At 39.6% G+C, this 18,178-nt stretch overlaps 1 protein-coding gene across 1 annotated transcript; it reads left to right on the forward strand.

The window, feature by feature from the left end:
- Window positions 1–950: 950 nt before the first annotated feature.
- LOC134865983 (apolipophorins) lies at window positions 951–17,344 on the forward strand. Its single transcript, XM_063885864.1, has 29 exons — window positions 951–1,004; window positions 1,154–1,320; window positions 1,392–1,462; window positions 1,640–1,805; window positions 2,003–2,140; window positions 3,305–3,482; window positions 3,560–3,702; window positions 4,900–5,003; window positions 6,327–6,492; window positions 6,591–6,773; window positions 7,464–7,608; window positions 8,636–8,794; window positions 8,873–8,991; window positions 9,078–9,284; window positions 9,775–9,933; window positions 10,869–11,053; window positions 11,137–11,319; window positions 12,026–12,117; window positions 12,264–12,433; window positions 12,515–12,668; window positions 12,750–12,826; window positions 12,913–13,093; window positions 13,384–13,539; window positions 13,971–14,104; window positions 14,987–15,145; window positions 15,264–15,447; window positions 16,427–16,638; window positions 16,881–16,896; window positions 17,238–17,344. The coding sequence occupies exons 2-29, from the start codon at window positions 1,312–1,314 to the stop codon at window positions 17,342–17,344; spliced, it is 3,957 nt and encodes a 1,318-aa protein (XP_063741934.1). The 5' UTR covers window positions 951–1,004; window positions 1,154–1,311.
- Window positions 17,345–18,178: the final 834 nt, after the last annotated feature.

Consider the following 18,178-nt stretch of genomic DNA (forward strand, 5'->3'; position numbering starts at 1 on the left):
TTTCTTCTTTTTTTACACCTTCCTGGCACATTTAGTTACATAAAGAACCACCATACCCCCTTATCTCCACTTTCAAACAGTTTTTATCCATAAGAGCCAGACACTAGATGTCCCTCTTCCCAAACGCTCTCCCCCCTCAACTGTTTAGAAGTTTATGAATCAGATTTTAATAGATTAGAGTCCACACTGGTTGTGTGGCTTATTGATTATTTTCATAATGACAGTGTGTATGTGTTTAACTGTGACCTAAAATATTCAGCTAATAAAGAATAGCAAAAACACTCATTATTATAACTCCAGGTTTTGCTCTGTAGTGCTCTACTATTGTATTTTAATCATGATATACTTGCAGATAAATATGTTTCACGTTGTATATTATGCTGCCATCTTTCAAACTGTTCAATGCATTCAATTATTTTTATCTCACTGTATGTGATTCCATGTTTTTTGGTGGGTAATAAGAGAACTTAATTTTCTTTCTGAGGTCCACTGTGGTGTCAAGTGATTGGCTCAGAGCGTGTTTGTAGCTCCAGTTGGGAAGGTATTTCCTGATTGGTCGCTGTGAGCACCATGGGTCACTGTGGAAGCCCACATACAGGCCTGGTCATTCAGTGGTGTGAACAGTGCTTGGTTTTCATCCCACTTACATGTGGAGGAGGCTTGGAGGAAGCCAAAACCTGAAGTTACTAGAGGGGCTGCTATGGCTATGTCCGTATTACTATTCAATTATCTGCATCTTCTTTTTCTGCTGCTACATGGTGAGTTTTGCGTCTTTTGTTGTGGGATTTATTCATTCATGGTGTGCTATTTAATTTTCCATTAAAAGCGGAGTTTACTTGACTAAGAGTTGAGATACCATGAGGGTTGATTATAGTGATTTGGTGAGTTTTAAATATGAAACGTTATTTTTTTGGCATTATGTTTATGATTTGTTTACCTGATTTTCTATGCAGTAAGTGATTGCTTTCAGACGGAGCCAAATCTCTGTGATTCAAGTTGTGCTGGTGAGAAACCAGTTTGTTGCTTATATCAAATACAATGCTCACTGAAAAATACTTACATTTGTAAGATTTGTCATAAACATTTTTATACCACAAGATTCACCTCAATGAAACCCTCTTTTTCTTTAAATGTTATTATTTCATGTCTTAAGGGTCTCCAGCCCCTGACTTGTCCTATCAGAGAGGTGTCAGGTATACTTACCGGTATAGCACGACAATTACCACAACCCTTCATGGCTCCAGTGCTGGAAGGAATGGACTGGCTTTGGACTGTGTGGTTGATATCGACGTGGTTTCCAAGTGTCACCTCATGATGCAGGTCAGCTCTCATAGAAGTGTTCATGGGAATAAAAGAGAAATGCAGAAACTCATTGATTTATGCACTTGCAGATCAGGAATCCACAGATAAAGCGACTGTCCCCTCAGAAGGAACACTCTGTGCAACGTTTAAAGAGCTTGAGGTACAACTTCAATAGTTAAATGTGCTCTAATTTGTCCTCATTGTGCAGCATTCAAAGTCCAGCTCGTTTTGGAATGCCACAACTGTTTATCCTATGAATGTGATACTCTGTTCCGATGCTTCACTTGTCTGTGTTTTGGGGTCCCGGGGGGACTCATCTGCTGTTTTTGTTTCCCAGAGATTCGCTGGAGAGAACGCGCCTCAAGTTCTCCCTCCATGGGGGAAAGGTCACGGCCCTCTGTCTCCAGGAGGGGGAGCAGGTGTGGGCCCTCAACATTAAAAGGGCTCTACTGAGCATGCTCCAGAATCCCGGCATGGCCTCCAAACAGGAATTAGTAAAAGAGGTGAGGGTTAATGAGGGCTCTGTTCTGTGTATGCAGCAGCTCCTCTATCTTTATGGAAATTTCAAAATAAGTACTTCTAGTCCGAAAACATCACCTTTAGTCCTGCAACAAACAAGAATTGTCATTAACACCATCTTGCCACAATGTAGTGCACTCACATGGTAATTATCTGATTTTTCTCTAACCCCTCTTCCCAGACTGATGTATACGGGACATGCAGCAGCAAGTATGAGAGGAAAGGACCTGTACTGCTGAAGAGCAGGGATCTAAAACAGTGCCAAAGAGCCAGACTGGCAAACTTCTGGCCCCATTCAGTAGCTTTAACTGAAGATACAGTGAGTTTACCACTCTTCTTTTTGAATAAAGACACTGTGGAAACTGAGGCAGTGTCCTTTTAAAATGGCCCTTTTTGAGGTTCATAATATTAGGTTGTGCCTGTACTGTGACGTGTTTATAAGCTTTAATGTTCAAAAAAAGCCTTTTTTCCCAGCACCTCTTTTCACCCTCTGTTGTTTTGTGATTTGTCAACCACTTATAGATGTTGGAGTGCTAGGGAATAGAAGCACAAGTGTTACATAGTGATGTCACCAAGTCACTTAAGTAAACAAATAGTCCAATGGAGGCATTTCAGATAGGGGGGGAAGGTGTGGGAGATAACTCCCTCTGGAGGAACACAGGAATTTTAGCCTTTGCAAACCATACATGCACAAACTATATAATACACTACAGAAAAAGGGAAAATGCCAAATAGCCAAATACTGCCTCTTTGATGGAAGTGTGGGTGTTTATTTCTCTTATTGTTTGTTGTTTTTACAATTTGGGGGTAGTTTGCATTCTAAAATTGTAAAATTTGACATAGTAGATATGTCAGCCAGATTGAAATATTAATAAAGTGAGTATATTTGAATACAATTGATAATGTTCAATATTCCACCAATTTCTTTGGAGCTTTTAAACAGCATTTAGACAAGGGATACCCTACTTATTTTACCCAGAGGACACTTAGATAGCGACAATGATAGGGGCCGTCCGGACACTAGGGTCGAGCACAGTGGCACTTTATTTTTTGAACAAAAATAAAAGAAGCTCTGAGCACTCTGGGAATTAGAAAACAGTTTGCGCCCCCTCCCTCCCCCCCCAAATCCTGGCCCATTGACTGTAAGACCATCTTTTTTGTAGATAAATAGAAAAGTAACTAAAAACAACATGTTGGACTCTGAACCATGACCTTAGTTTTTTTTTTATTCTAGCTAATACTTACAAAACCCTAGCTCTGACCTTGGTGGCACATTATACTTGTAGATTCCTTTTTCTTCTGTTTATTATCTGAATAAAAAAAAAAGTGGAAGTTGAAATTAGGCAATGACGCTGGTTCACACTTTTTCTTCACAATCCTAACCCTGAGCCCACTGTCATCAATATAACATCAGAAATATGGCTCAACAGTTGCATTATATTTCTGCTTTTATGATGCAAGTTTTGTCTTCTTTCTTTGCTAGTCAGTGCAATCAGAACTCAACTGTATTCAGAAGCATGGATCTACAGTGATGGAAGAGGTCAACTGCACTGAAGTTGTTTCTATGGCAACATGGTCCGGGACCACAGGGCTGGTTAAGACAAAAACAGTGTCGACCCTGCTGCTGCTCAGAGCCCAGCCAGGGACTCCCCCAGGAGCAGGTCAGGATAAGTAATTACATTTAGCAACTGTTATGTTGTATAGACAAGTATCCTAATGCCTGGTATCCTCACTTCAGATTCCTCAGGTCTTGGTGTTCTGACTGACCTGCAGTTTGAGGACGAGGGGGCTGCAAGGCCAGGAAAAGCCAGAGCGTCAACGCCTCAGCAAGCCAGCCAAACTCTTCGAATGTTATGTAGCCTCACCTCAGACCCACAGCTGGTAGGACTTAATATATCCATATTTAATAAATCTTTATTTTATGTTTCAGTTTGCATACTTTACTCTTTCAGCAGTCCTTCTCAACTAATGATATAAACCACTTATAGAGTAAGGGCATCCCTAATCTCTATAAAAATCAATTGCATGAAGAATCTGTAATCAACAGGACAAGGCTTTGGTATCAGGAGCTTTCTGGTTTCCGTTTGTAGTCCTTGTATTAACGGATCATGTTTGCGCGTGCTTTAAAGGTAAAAAGTCAGTGTAGACAGCAACATAGATAAAAAAAGATTTGGTTGAAAAGCAATTGCCTATCATCTGACGATAATTACGTTTTTTATTACTTTAAATTGTGCTAGTAAACTGGCTAATTGTGAAACACGATGTTCATAGACATTGTTGTCTCGCTACTCCAACTCTATTCCCACTTCTCAAAAGGTTAATAGACTGTAAACAATGAAAGCCACACGAAAGAGGGTTCTTCAAGATCCTTCACGTGATGACATTGGTCCTAAAAATAAATTCTCTATTTGACTGGCATTGGTTAAAATGACATCCACAAAATGGTTTATTTCATTGTCTGAATTTGATTCATTCGGACTGATGAAGTTTGGAAAGTCTATCAATAAATTGTTTACAGCCATTTACGTTAGAGTAGTTCTAAACCAGAAGTTTAGTGTGCTTGCTATATGGGCCAATTGATGCTGGACACCACCAGGAGTTTTGGTGTACTTTTTTGCCTTGTGCTCCAATCAGAACTTTGATTGGAATGAGTGGATCTCTACCTCAAATGCTGAATCCAGTTCTCTTTACATACATCACTCAGAACAAAATGCCAATGGGTTACAAGATTGCCCGTACCCTTCCAGAATGTTGGCTAGTCATAGTAAGCGGATTGACTTCCCTCAAGACTTTTCTGTGAATCATTTTCATGTGTCCCATACACAGCAGGCCAGTCAAACATAATCTGGCAGCCTTCATCATAATTTGTTTACATGGGATGTGTTTAAAAGAGGCTGTCAGACCGGGAGCCTGAAACTCTGTGACATAAAAGCTGTTAGGTATAAAAAATGCATTCACACTGCAGGAAGCCATTGGTTCTGGTTGAGCTGGAATAGTTTTTAAAAAATGGAGAGACGTTTAATTCATTTTATGATTCCAAAAATGTAAGTCCATATATGTGTTTGGGTATGCTCTCAGGTATCGCAAGAGTTCCTTGAACTGGCTTTCCAGCTAAGAGATTTGACTCTCGCTCAACTCAAGACACTTTGGCAAGAAGTGTCTTTCAAGTGCCTCAACGACTGGTAAGTATTTCCTTTGTGTTTCACATACATCATATCTAGTCATTCAGTTATGAATCAATGTCTATACATTGGAGTTTAAATTGGACATATCCACACTTGTTTTGGAAGAAAACAAGTCCTTGTGTGACCAGTAAATTTGATTTCAGCTGGAGAGACTTTTGTTTATTGGTTATCATTAGAAAATACACAGCCTCAGGCAAATTGGAAAAGTTCACAAAAGACAGTCTGTGTGGGACAGTAATTAACTCAATCAGAGAATACTGTGAGACGGATGACTTAAACGTTCCTCCTTAGTATCGTCTATGCAGAATCTAGCAAACCGATTTTTTCATAGTATTCATTTTGAATGAAGATACAATATCTTGTTTCAAGACTAACTTCATAATCATAGAATATCAGGTATGGGGTTACTCTGCATATATTCCAGTTTAAATTGAGACTAAACCCTTCTTTGGTCTAATGGTTCAGCCTCCGCAAAAGCCTTTGAAGACCATCTTGTGATTTGATCACACCAGCTGTGAGGCCAAATCGGGCCATACAGTTTGTGTAATGTTTGGGGGGCCCTCTTATCCCACATCCTACCCCTGAATTATGGGGCCCTTGCCCAAACCAATATTAAAAATCTGTCCCTTTTTTTCATGTCAATTGCGCAACCGTAAAGTGCTGTGATGGCAAATCAGGCCAAGGCAGTAAAGTGGTGCATAAAGTGTAGTTTGTTCGGACCATGACCATTTTCAAACTCAGCATTTACTTTAAACTCAACTACACCACTGTAGGTTTTGGGATTGCATTTGCATGGTTGTGAAAGCTAAAAACTGGCCCCTCTTACGGCTAGTAGCCAGTATTGTGGTTTGTAAAACTGATTGCTAGTAATGTAATTTGCTACTAAAGCAGGTAACTTGTGACTACTACTGGCAGGTAATGAGGAGTCAAAAGTCAGTAGTCAATAACGGAATAAAACAGTAAATAGTCAAAAACACCCAGTTTGAAAAAAACATGAAGAATCAATGTAACCACACAAATTAGGTGAATGGGTACAGTCATATACAGTCTGATTATGGAAATCTCATTTCAGTACAGTCCGGCAGTCCTGTTTTTTGTGATTTCTTGTTCATTGCATGACTTACTGACACAACTAAATGAGATGAAGGCAATATTGACAAATATAGTATAACATTGAAGATGAATACCTTCCTTCCTGTCTGTATATGAGCCTAGCATAAACACTGGAAACAGGGAAACAACATTAATTTCTTTAATACCACATTATGACACAGGTTAATTACTGCAGCAGATACTGATGCTCATTAATTGGTTGGACAGGCAGCCTCTGTTGGACGCATTACCAGCATGTGGATCTGAAAACTGCATCATACTGCTGACTGACCTGATGAGGAACAAAGAGCTGGAGGAGGAACAGGCTCACGCTTTTCTCACCACCATAGCCCTCATCCCTCACCCATCGCCACAGATCATCAACTCCATCAATGTAGGAACCTCTATGTGACATTAATGATGACATAGATATCTAATAAATTGTACTTCCTGTATTCAGGCTCAGTTTATACTGTCTTCTATCTGTTTTAGGCCTTACTGCAGGTCCGAGAGCTGCGTTCAAAGGCGCTGTTAGCTGGATCTTCTCTTTTGTATCAATTGTGCCAAAAGTCTCAAGCCCCCTGTAGTGAACTTCCTCAGGTGCATACATTCATACAGACGCTTGAGGAAACCGTGAAGGAGGGCTGTGAGGAAGAACAACCCTCTCATTCCAAGGTGCTTTCATACAGACACGCACACTAGCTGCCTTAGCATGAATTCACCTGACTGAACCGGTTGATTCAAACTGTTTAACATATAAACCATGGCTAATATTAATGTATATTTTGACTCCAACAGCTTCTATATGCATTGAAATCTGTGGGAAACATTGGTCTGTCTGCTCCAACCTTCATTCCACTGCTAAAATGCTACATGCTAAGCCCCTCAACTGCACTTGAGCTGAGACTAGCCGCCATCCAATCCTTCAGACGGTTTCCCTGCTCAGCTGATGTGAGTTGATTAGGTTATCTTTACAGCTTTTAGCATTTTCATGACAAAGGACAGTTTTAAAATGGGTGGGAGAAAAAATTGTTTATAAGAAAAAGGACTCATGCCCGGAATTCAATGCAGGTTGCGCTAAATGCCCCATGCTGTATCTTACCGGTAAATGCTAACCATACGCTTCTGATGTGAGTTGATTCTAAATAATATTTAAGTTTATATTGAAATCATTCAGTTAAATTTGTGAAATAGGGAACTCTACATAACAGTCCTTTTTCAACGTACGGTTCAGTCACTTTCAAAAAAGTAGCTCTTCATATCTATCTGGCTAACTGTCTAATTGACTCATGATGAGAAGAGGTGGAGGTGAAGAGGTGCTGAGCTGTCTAACATGAGTGACTGACAGCAGTTTCCTTCCCTCAGAGGTCTGTGCTGTTGCAGCTGTACCGCTCCTCCCAGGAGGACCCCGAGGTCAGAATCGCTGCATACCAGCAGTTCATGCACTGCCCCGACCAGGACGTGTTTGAAGTGGTGAAGACCACACTGAGGAACGAGACCTCCAGCCAAGGTCTGATTCAAACCTTTTTGGTTGGTAGATAGAAGCTTTTCCTCCTGAAAAATGTTTAGCCATTTTGATATTAATAAAATAAAGTCAGCTTTCATTATCAAACGGATGAAGTGTTCCTTTTACAAGCCACTTAATTTTTGGAGATGGTCTTGGTCACAAGACCATCTCCAAAAAGTTTTTTTGTTTTTGTTTCTTTGTTTTTGTAAACAAAGATGATGATTTTTTGTAATGATTATAGACCATTGTCTGCTGGCATGTTTCCCCAAAATACTAAGAATGTGTATATAGAATTAAACTTGTTTACTTTAATTCCAACTTTATTATGTCCAGACATCAGTATTACTTTTATAAAGTCCATTAGGGTACATGGTTTTGCTTAATCTGACAGATTAAATCTCACTATAACTTGATCAGAAACAATGTATTTGTTCTGTGTAACATTTTGTGTAATTGAATTACAACTTTTACAGTGTAAACTGCAGAAGTATGTTTTCTCAACACAGCAATCGTATGGCTAGGATATTATTTTTGCAATAAATAACACTGTTCGAGAGGTTGCATTGCCATTACCGCAAAGAGCAAATACAGTCTGGTGTACCCCAGGGGTCTATTCCTGTGTTGCTAGAATTGCTAATTTGTATAAGTGATTGAACCAATGTATGTCCAAATTACTTTCTCCGATAATTTTAGGTTGTGTTTTATGAAGCTAACTCTGGTTTATCTGCTTATGCAAAGTGGTTAAAAGCAAACAAAATTAATATTTGCTTCATGTCCGAGCAACTAACAAATTGTGATACTTTCTGCTGTTAGAATTAAACATTTATTAGAAAAAACTCACAGATCCACAAAAAAAGCTTGAACATCTGAGGTTATAGGGTCCTACATTTGCAAGGAAGAACAAAGACATTCTCAGAGATTTGATTCACAAATTTGCGATAGTGAATTGTAAAGTAAAAGGCAGGATATCCCTTTTTAGAATTTTCTTACCTTGATTGACATTAAAAGCTGTTTCTCTTCTGATCTTCAGTGGGCTCATATGTGTGGAGTCACCTGACTAATGTTCTGAGAAGCGAGGACCCCATGAAGCAGGCCCTAATCGAGTCACTGCCTGATGACATTATCAGCAGAGACTTTGATGCTGAGTTTTTGAAATACTCCTCTTATTCAGACTACACTATTTCATCAGGTGAGGCTTCCCCTCAGTTTCAAATTCCAGATAAAGAATTCAAGACAAACTTAATATAACACGACTAATTCCTTTCAGGCATGGGAATTACAAATGTGGAAACCTCTTTGGTTTTCTCTCCCAAATCGTTTCTACCAAGATCTGCCACTGCCAGCCTTACACTGTATTTACATGGCAGAGCCCACAACCTTCTGGAAGTGAGTTTGATGTCCACTTGAATCCTAAAACTATAATAAAGTCCTACTAAATGAAGTTGAACCCATGTATTTGTTTCCCAACTAAGGTGGACCTTCACATTGAAAACGCTGAACCCCTTTTGAAAAACGTTTTCGGTCAGCACAACTCTGATGGAGAGTCCGTGGCTCAAAGTCCAAAGTCGCAGTCCAAAGAGGCCCCAAGGACAAGAAGAAGAACAGAGGATGGACGTAGTGCAGGAAAAGAAGCGTGTTTATCTGACACCAGCAGTTATCTGAGCCAAGCCAGGGCCATGGTGAGGTCAATGTGATTGCTGAGGGCCAGTTAAAGTATCTCTACTTTATTTAGAGGAGTTAAGGCAGCAGGATTAACACGAAGCCCGGTCAAGTGGGATACACAGATGTAAAGATGTGGGGAGGTTATTGCAGCGGTCTTGTGGCCATTTACATTGCATTTTGTAAAATATGGCTGCAGCCAACAACTATTTTTACTTTTGATTAATGAAAGGTTACTTTCTTGATTAATGATATGGTTAGAAAATAAAATGGACCCAAGTTCCTAAATTTGCCTTTATAATGTGGAATAAAAAGCCTCAAAATCAGAGGTATTTAGTTACAGGAATTGAAGGACAACAAAAACTCAAGCATCAATACTAACATTAAAGAAGCCAATCATCAAATCCTTGGTTGGCGATTAAGTCTCTGCCAATCAAATAACTGACTGCTTGCCTCAGCTCTCTTGGAACAAGTAATTTTAGAGGCTGTTCATAAATTTGTCTTTTCCAGTTGTTTGGGAGGAGGAGATCAGAGGAGAACAGGCCCCAGTGTTGGGTCGGTGTGAAGGTGTTTGGCAATGAGCTCAGCGTGTTCACATGTGAAGATCTCTACAACCAACTGGACCATCTGTCGCTGAGTGTCACCGGACTGGCTGTCAAACTGCTCAAGGTTTACTCACAGTAGCTAGTCTTAAATATTTTTTTTAAAGACATGGCTTAAGAGAAAAGGAAAATGTCTGTTCAACAATGATATAAAATGATACAAACATTAAATTAAAATAACGTTTATCTCAATGGATTACAATGAGAACAAGGAATGCATTTTACATTTGTATACAAATTATTCAAAGTTAAAATCTACAAAAATCCAAGAGAAAACCCCTATAAAAAAAGAAATACAACACAAGAAAGAATTTTTAAAAAAAAGAAAGTAGAATGGAACCCAGAGAGCCAAGACTTCCACCAAGGCTAATGGTGCATTTATGTGCTCTTTGGATGGTCCCATTATTTATTTCAAAAATGTGTCTTCCAACTTCAGTGTGTAATGAGATTAAAATTGTGTAATATTGAAACAACACAATGTGTAAAAACTTAGTAAATAAATTATTGAGTATATCTTATAAGAATTTTCTTTCACCAAATATCTTATCTTCAATTTTAGAAAGGACGTAACATTCAAGTACTAAGTTATAAAGGTTTTTTTATTAGAGTTCCAATAAAGAAAAAGATGGCGTGTTGCCAGTAAGTAGTGAAATTTAAAATATTTAGACGCTTGGAGGTGTTATGGTTGTAGTTTTTTGTCAACCCAAACATGGCAATACAAGGTAGTTTTGATTACTTCTACTTGACATCTTATCATAGCAGTTCTGCCAAAAGCAGGTTCATATATGATAAGAATACCACAAATGGGTTGAGATTGCAAAATAAAACCTGGATACATTTATGATGACCAACCTTTGGAAACGAGTTGGTGAATTTAGATAAAAGCAGTATCCTACCAGTTATCCTCCAGATTTAACTTCAGTCCATATTCTAAGGCTGACTTGATATTTTCTCAGTCTGTTTACTCTCCTCTCAGTTTCTCACACACTCTCTGTCCTCCAGGGTCAGGAGGTCCAGCTGAACCACCGGGCCGTGCTGATGACAGACGAGCTGGTTTTACCGTCTCTATCCGGTTTGCCTGTCAAACTGGGCATCAACATGACCTCCCTCCTGTCACTGCGTCTGAAGGGCAACATCAACTACAGGGATACCTCTCATTTCTCCCTGACCGGATACATCAAATCAATGTACTTCCATATAATATTACAGGGTCTTCAACTCTGACATTTGGTTATAAACTGTAGAGTGTAACTGCTGTCTGTATTCCCAGTGCCTACGTGGGGCTGTCTGCCAGGATGGGGGTTGACGGTGTGCTGGGTCAGGCTGCAGTGGACTGGGTCTCTGAGCTGAGGAGCTCCACCAGTCTGGATGGTAGTGTTCAGCTGCAGGAGGGGCGTGATGTCAGGGTCACACTGAACACACCAGAGGACATCATGGACATCATCTCTCTCAGGTAAGAGTGGATTATTGCCAGACTTATTATGTGTGTCTAATCTTTTAGAAGTGGTACAAGAGGGTAAAGCTAAGTACAACAAAATGCTGACATATTTTGGCATCCAAAAAGTAACAATCAACTTTCTGAAACTGTAAACGCATGTTATAAAAAGTTGAAGTTGTAAAATGAAACACCCTAACTGCACAATGTGGTAGAGATCTGCCAATCAGGGAGGCCGCTCCTAAAGCATTTCCTGCTTTATCGCCTGTTTCACTCTAAGCGGGACCCAACTTTACTAAATGAACATCACGCTATATTGAAAAAGTCTACAAACTTAAGATTGAGACCATAAAATGATTAGGAAAATATTGACTGGGGTAATAAATGAAGTGAGAAGTAATGTCCTTTTTCTCATAGACTATTATACAACCAGATTTCTTTTTTGAAACCAATGGATTAATTTTTTTTTACCTAGAGATGCTGTTTGGATTAGATTTTAAATATGTAATTGTTAAATTGGTTCAATATTTAAGAAATATTTTTAACTACCTTTGACACTTATTTGCACGCAACTTTACACTTATTTGTAAATACTTTCTTTCTTTGAATTAAAATAGAGTGCGAATAAAGTGAATTTTAATTGAACACAAAAAACTAAACCTCGTGTCTTATAGTCAGTGTTTATGAGTTACCTGAAGAGTGTGTGTATTTGTGTGTTGACCAGCTCCAGAGTGTTTCAGCTCAGTGGAGACCACAGAGAGGAGATCAGGGGGCCAAAGAGTCGAGTGCAGAAGACTTCCTGCACCCCCAAGACATGTGAGTCCTCCGACACTCTGTATAGATGTATACATTATACACAGAAGCAGGGATGGGACGATGAAGGACTTTAGCTGTCGGCTAACTTTCTGCGATTATCAGATGATAACATTTAAATTCTGTGATGTTCTCTGCTTTCTTTGCAGGGTCCAAGATGGTCGGCTGGCAGCTGTGCTCCAATACCTCGTACCCATTAGCTGCCACAGGGGTTTCACTTCCTGCTCCAGGACCCGTCCACCTCTCCCTCCGCCTGCTGAAGCTAGACAGAGGTCTCCATTATTACCTGCTGGAAGCCGCATACTCACTGCACCCTCAGGTGTGAGGAAAAAAAGAAGCTAAGTTCTTTGTATTCCCCTGTTTGAGGTCTCTTTATCTAGCCTCACAACTTGTGTTTCAGAGAGGCACCTGGCTCCCCAGAGAGGCCTCCATCCACTTCCTCCTGGCCACACCTCAGTCTTCCATCCCCAGGGACATGTCTCTTGACCTGACATTCAACCCTCACAGATTGCTGCTGAGGATCATCCACCCTCTGAAAACCATCGACATACAAGGTCAGCCGCAGAGGGGAATTATGGGAAAAAACACTCAGGTTCAGGTTCAGGTTTTAATACTGAAAATGTGTTGTTTTTTAGGACAATTTGAACAAGAGAGGAACGTTAAGTCAGGCAAGCTGGAGCTTATAATTGATGGTGTTCATTATTACATTATGGTAATTATTGAGATGTTTTATGTAATGTGACCATGTCCAATTTCAATGTAACTTCCTGTCAAAAAAGTTAACTAATTCATTTTTAGGGTTTGGTGGACACTCACACCCTGCTGTCTGAGCAGAGGACGCGCTATCACCTTGAAGCCAAAATGGCCGATGATGCACTACCCATGATCCTCTCTGCCAATGTTACCCGTGGACTGGGCAGGAAGACCAGCTTCTCCGCCACTGTGAAGAACGTGTTTAGAGAAACTGCCTCACTATCGGGTATGCAACTAAAACACTATACGATATCAATATTCAAGATTTAAATTTGTTCATAGACTTCTATACAATTAAACATTGTACAGAAGTCTTTTTTTTAAACCAGTGGAGTCGCCCCCTGCTGGTTGTTGTAATGTAGGTTAACCGCACTTCCCTACAATTATAAAAATTACCCCATTTGGTGACTAACTCACATGACACTTGAGGTCAAGGGCTCGCTAGAAGTTGGTCTTATGCTGTTTACAATGTTCACATTTGACATGTGGTTAAGCTGTGTTCATTCCTCTCATAAGTGTCCCTGGAGCGCCGGCGGGATGCCAGCAGCAGGCAGTACTCTGTGGAGGCGGAGCTCCTGTTACCTGGGGTGGTGGGCACAAGGATGCTGGGACTGATGGAGCAGAAAAGCTCAGTTTGGAGCTCCGCGCTCAGGCTCAAATATGGCCTGGGAGGTGAGTGACTAAAAACTATAAAGGTTTGAAGCCATACTTAAGCACCCTCAATAAAAATACAAACTAACACCGACCGAACTCTGGTGTTTTGTTTCTGTATTTGAGAAAACTCAGCAGGAGCATGTCTCTTTTGTGTCCACCATCTGCCTACACAATATCCTTTTTATAACATTTTAGATGAATCAAAATTTGCATCAGTTTGGAAAGATATAATCCTTATGAGATTTTTAAAACGTCACATACAGGTATTTGACGCACCACTAACAAATTGCTTTTGTGCCTTACTGCAAACAAATCAACCTTAAAAATGGCTTTTGTTAATGTTTGGAGGAAATGGAGCTGTTTCGCAGCAAGTTTCTCACCCTCAGGGATATTATGTAGCGCACAAAAACTTCAGTTTATCTTTCTTATGACATTCGACCCCTGCACAGGTGATGCCCGGCACCTTCGTCAGGAGTGCTACATGTCTCAGAGATTAAGGAGGGAGAGGGACTCTAACCTCACATACACCATGAGAGCAGAACATGAGTTCTACTGCTCCAACACGGCTCCCATCAACCACAAGGTACCAGGAGACAGAAACCCACAGTGTGTGACCTCACACAAGTTGGTAAAGGGGTAGTCTGGACTTTTTGAAGTGGGGTTGTGAGTCACTCATACAAAGTTGGCGTATTACCCAAAGTGGACGGTGGTCAGACAGCAGTGGGGGAAAATGTGTTGTTGTGGACAGAGGCAGGTGCAAAATGTATTTTAGCCAGCTAAAAGAAAAGCTCACTTAATAAAATGAATAATGCTTTAAGTGTATGCTATATTGTTTACCAGGAAAAGAAAACTGTTATCTAAGACATTGCCAAACCTCCAAGATCATGGAAGTCTTTTCTCTACCGTAGCGTGACTTCCTTTTGTTGGGCTAAACCAAAGTCAAACAATAAAACAAACAAACTAAGTGGTAGACTCAACACCAAAAACTTCTCTGTCCTGCGAGGTAAACTGCTGTTTCAATATACCTCTTTTTATGCACTATTTGTATAGAAAAATGTGGAGTGGAACTGCCGAATAAATCTTAAAATATTGCAAAACTGTCCCGATTGGAAAAATGGTACCTCCACTTGCTTACTTAAGACCTACTTATAATTGCCCAATGGTAGTTGGTGGAAACAAGTATTCATTCGCATTTTATTTAGCTATTTACAAAAAATTGGGTTTAAATTTAGAAAAAAATGGGATTGAAACTTGACTATTGCTTTTTGTCTGTTATGTAATGCCAGTTTACTAATCTAATCTGGGGGCTGACCGCCAGCTTCATATCAGGTAATAATACACTAACGATGAATAAGAGCCTCATATTATTACAAAAAAATATCCTTTAAATACGAAACTGAGCGTATTTGTTATTATATAGCTTCTGAACAGAGCTCTGTGCTTTCTGTTTTCTGTGTGTCTGCAGATCCACCTCCGCCACGAGAAAAGCCCCGTCCACATTAAATCGTCCCTTGACATGAGCTACGGCAAACACTGGGACGAGATCAACAACAAACGCACACTTCTACTGAGCCATTCCTTTAAAAATCAATCCACACAAAATCACACCAGCTACACACTGGAGGTAAACAGAACTATTCCAAACCAACACACAAATTATAAGATAATTCTTGATTTTTTAAAGCATGAAATTCATCCTTTCTGTCAAGTACAGTAACATCTCTCCTCTCATGTGATCCCAGTTCAGTCTCCAGGTCCCAGAGAAGAATTTGAACTACCGGACTCAGCTGCTGCACTCTCACCTGAAACACCTGGGCTCAGAGAGCAGCACTCATCTCAAAATCCATTACAACAACCTGATGCCTCTGGTGGCCGGATTGCACTGGAAAAGCCCTCCCAAAGACACCTTGCAGAGGAAATGGGAAGGTAAAACAGCTATATTTAATTTAACATAGATAGAGTTAACCTTGCTGCCTATGTTCAATGGTCTTTAAACAAAGGATTCATTGCATCATTGTCTTTTATACTAAAATGTTGTATTACTTTGTCTCATATCGTATCGTGTTTAATAGTTTATTATATCGTTTTCGTATATCGTATCGTTTATTATAGCATATATCGTAAGTTATATTGTATTGTATATCAAATATCATATATCATTTTGTTTTTGTATGTATCTTGTATATAGTATATTGTCAGAAGGGGGAAGAATACTCAGATCTTGTACTTGAGTAAAAGTAGAAGTACCAGAGTGTAGAATACAAAGTCCTGCATTCAAAATGTTAGAAAAGTAAAAGTACACAAGTATTAGCATCAATTATACTTAAAGTAAAGAAGTAATCATTGTTTGATTGGTCCATTTCATAATAATATCTCTGATATGTTTTATAATTATTGATCATTCAAGTGTTCTCAGAGCTGGTAAAGGTGCAGCTAGTATGAATGACTTTGTATACTGCAGGGTAGCTGCTGGATTTACTGCAGGTGAACTAAAGTCTGATTTAAGGGCAGATTATATTTACCATCATCAATCCAGATCTGTAAAGTAACTAAACTATTAAATAAATGTAGTGCAGTAAAGGTACACCATTTACCTCTGAATTGTAGTGGAATGGAAATACTCAAGTAAAGTACAAGTACCTCAAAATTGTACTTAAGAACAGTACCTGTTCTTGATGTTAGTTACTTTAAACCACTGTAAATTGTACAGTATCATACATTATCGCACGACTGAAAACAGTGACACTCTCAAAGCAACAAAAAAAACAAGATCTTTGATTTAAGAACATAATATATAATCAATATTTTTTTATTATCTTCATTTCAATTTCTCACTAATTGTAATTGGAATGTGTGATGGCAGTGAGGCACCGGTCAGAATCACGTCTCTCTTACTATCGTCCAGGTAGTTTTAACATGGACACGCCGTGGCTGTACGTGTACACCTCACACAGAGTGACCCAGCAGCAGCGCCACTCGCTCCAGCTGACCTCAGAGCTGACTGCTAGCAAGTGGCTGAACATCCGTAACCTCATGCTGGAGGCCTTCTACAGGGACCGAGGCAGGGAGAGGGAGGCCCGCCTGGAGATCCACACGGCAGCGGCTAAATACATCCAGGTGAGCAGGGGAGGGGAACACACCTGGGAGATTATGACATCCTGGATCTATCTTATTTATATACCTTCACATCATCATTTGTATTATTTGTGAAATGATTGTGTCATTTTATTATCTTTATTAATCTATACACACCTGGTCCAGTGAGAGGGATACATCTTCTGTTGCTCTCCAAAAGTTTCTCCCATTTTTTCCATATTATTTGTGGGTTTATTTGGGGGGATTTTCCCTGTTACTGCAAGGGTCTAAGAACAGAGGGTATTCCATGCTGTACACACTATAAAGCCCACTGACACAAATGTATAATTGAGATAGGTTATATAAATACAATTTCATTGATTGAGAAAAGAGGAGATTACTTTTCCTTTTTTTATATGACCGAGGTAATAGAAAAAAACACAATAAAAATAAATTAATAATAAAGGTCACACAAAAAAATAAAATTATATATATATATATATATATATATATATAAGAATATACTAGAAAGGTTGCAAATATTAAGGAAAATAATTATTATGTCAATAATTAAATGTCTTAAGAAACAATTGTACCTAAAGATTCCATTGTCTGTTTACCTCCTCCTGTCCCTCCCCCAGGCAGGAGGTTGGGCCGTGTTTGGGAAGCGCGGTGTGAAGGCCTCCGGCTCTCTGAGCTCGTTGTGGACTCCATCCCTGAGAGGAGACGTCTCTCTGGAGGCCTCTAAATCCAGCCACACCCTGCACATGACCTCCACCTGTGGCAAGCACAACGCCAGCCTCACTGCTGCTCTGAACACCGTGGATAAGGTGGGTGGGTTCTGTGGAATGGGTGTGTTTATTACTAAAATGCTTTTTGGATTATGGGCGGAATATGAGACATCAGGCCCCGGGCACAGACATGTAAAGGGCCCCTGCCCATTCTGTGTACAGTACAGTTAATATAAGAGCCACAGATTCAAAGAGACTTTGATTTTGTTTTTTTGCATCTCTTTGTAGTCTTTTTAGTAATTTAATTATTTGTGTTTCTGTCTCTTTTATGTTCTATTCTGTCTCCTGAAGTTGCTTTGTATGTCTTTTTTTCCCTTCTTTTTGCCGTTTTGCATCTCTATGTAGCCCTTTGCGTCTGTTTAAATCCTTGTGCATATGTTCATGGATGTTTTTACATCTCTTTGTGTTCATAATCCTCTCTTTAATGTTTTTTGTGTCTTTGTGGTTTTATTCTGTCTCTTTTCATGCCTTTTGTATCTATGTTTTGTCATTGTCCATCTATTTTTGGGAGTTTTGCATCTCTTTCTGTTCGTATTCTGTCTATTTTGATTGTTTTAATGTCTTTTTGTTGCAATATTCTCACCCTTTGTATTCATTCTGTGTCTCTTTCATGGTTGTTCTGCTTCTGTTAATAGTTGGTTACCCTTATTTTGTGGAAATGTTGCTTTTACTTCTTTTAGAATTTGAAAAAGAGGCAAGCGATCCTGAAGATGGCCTTCTCAAAGCCAAAGAGTCCGTCCACAGAGCTGGAGTTTGAGGGCATAGTGGAGGAGCTGAGGAAGGACAAGAAG

Source organism: Eleginops maclovinus, chromosome 6 (genome assembly GCF_036324505.1).
Source record: "Eleginops maclovinus isolate JMC-PN-2008 ecotype Puerto Natales chromosome 6, JC_Emac_rtc_rv5, whole genome shotgun sequence".
Taxonomy (NCBI): domain Eukaryota; kingdom Metazoa; phylum Chordata; class Actinopteri; order Perciformes; family Eleginopidae; genus Eleginops; species Eleginops maclovinus.

Coding starts and splice junctions, on each gene's coding strand:
- LOC134865983 (XM_063885864.1), top strand. Junction 9,934..10,868: donor TGGCTGTCAAACTGCTCAAG/GTTTACTCACAG, acceptor TCTGTCCTCCAG/GGTCAGGAGGTCCAGCTGAA. Junction 11,320..12,025: donor ATGGACATCATCTCTCTCAG/GTAAGAGTGGAT, acceptor TGTGTTGACCAG/CTCCAGAGTGTTTCAGCTCA.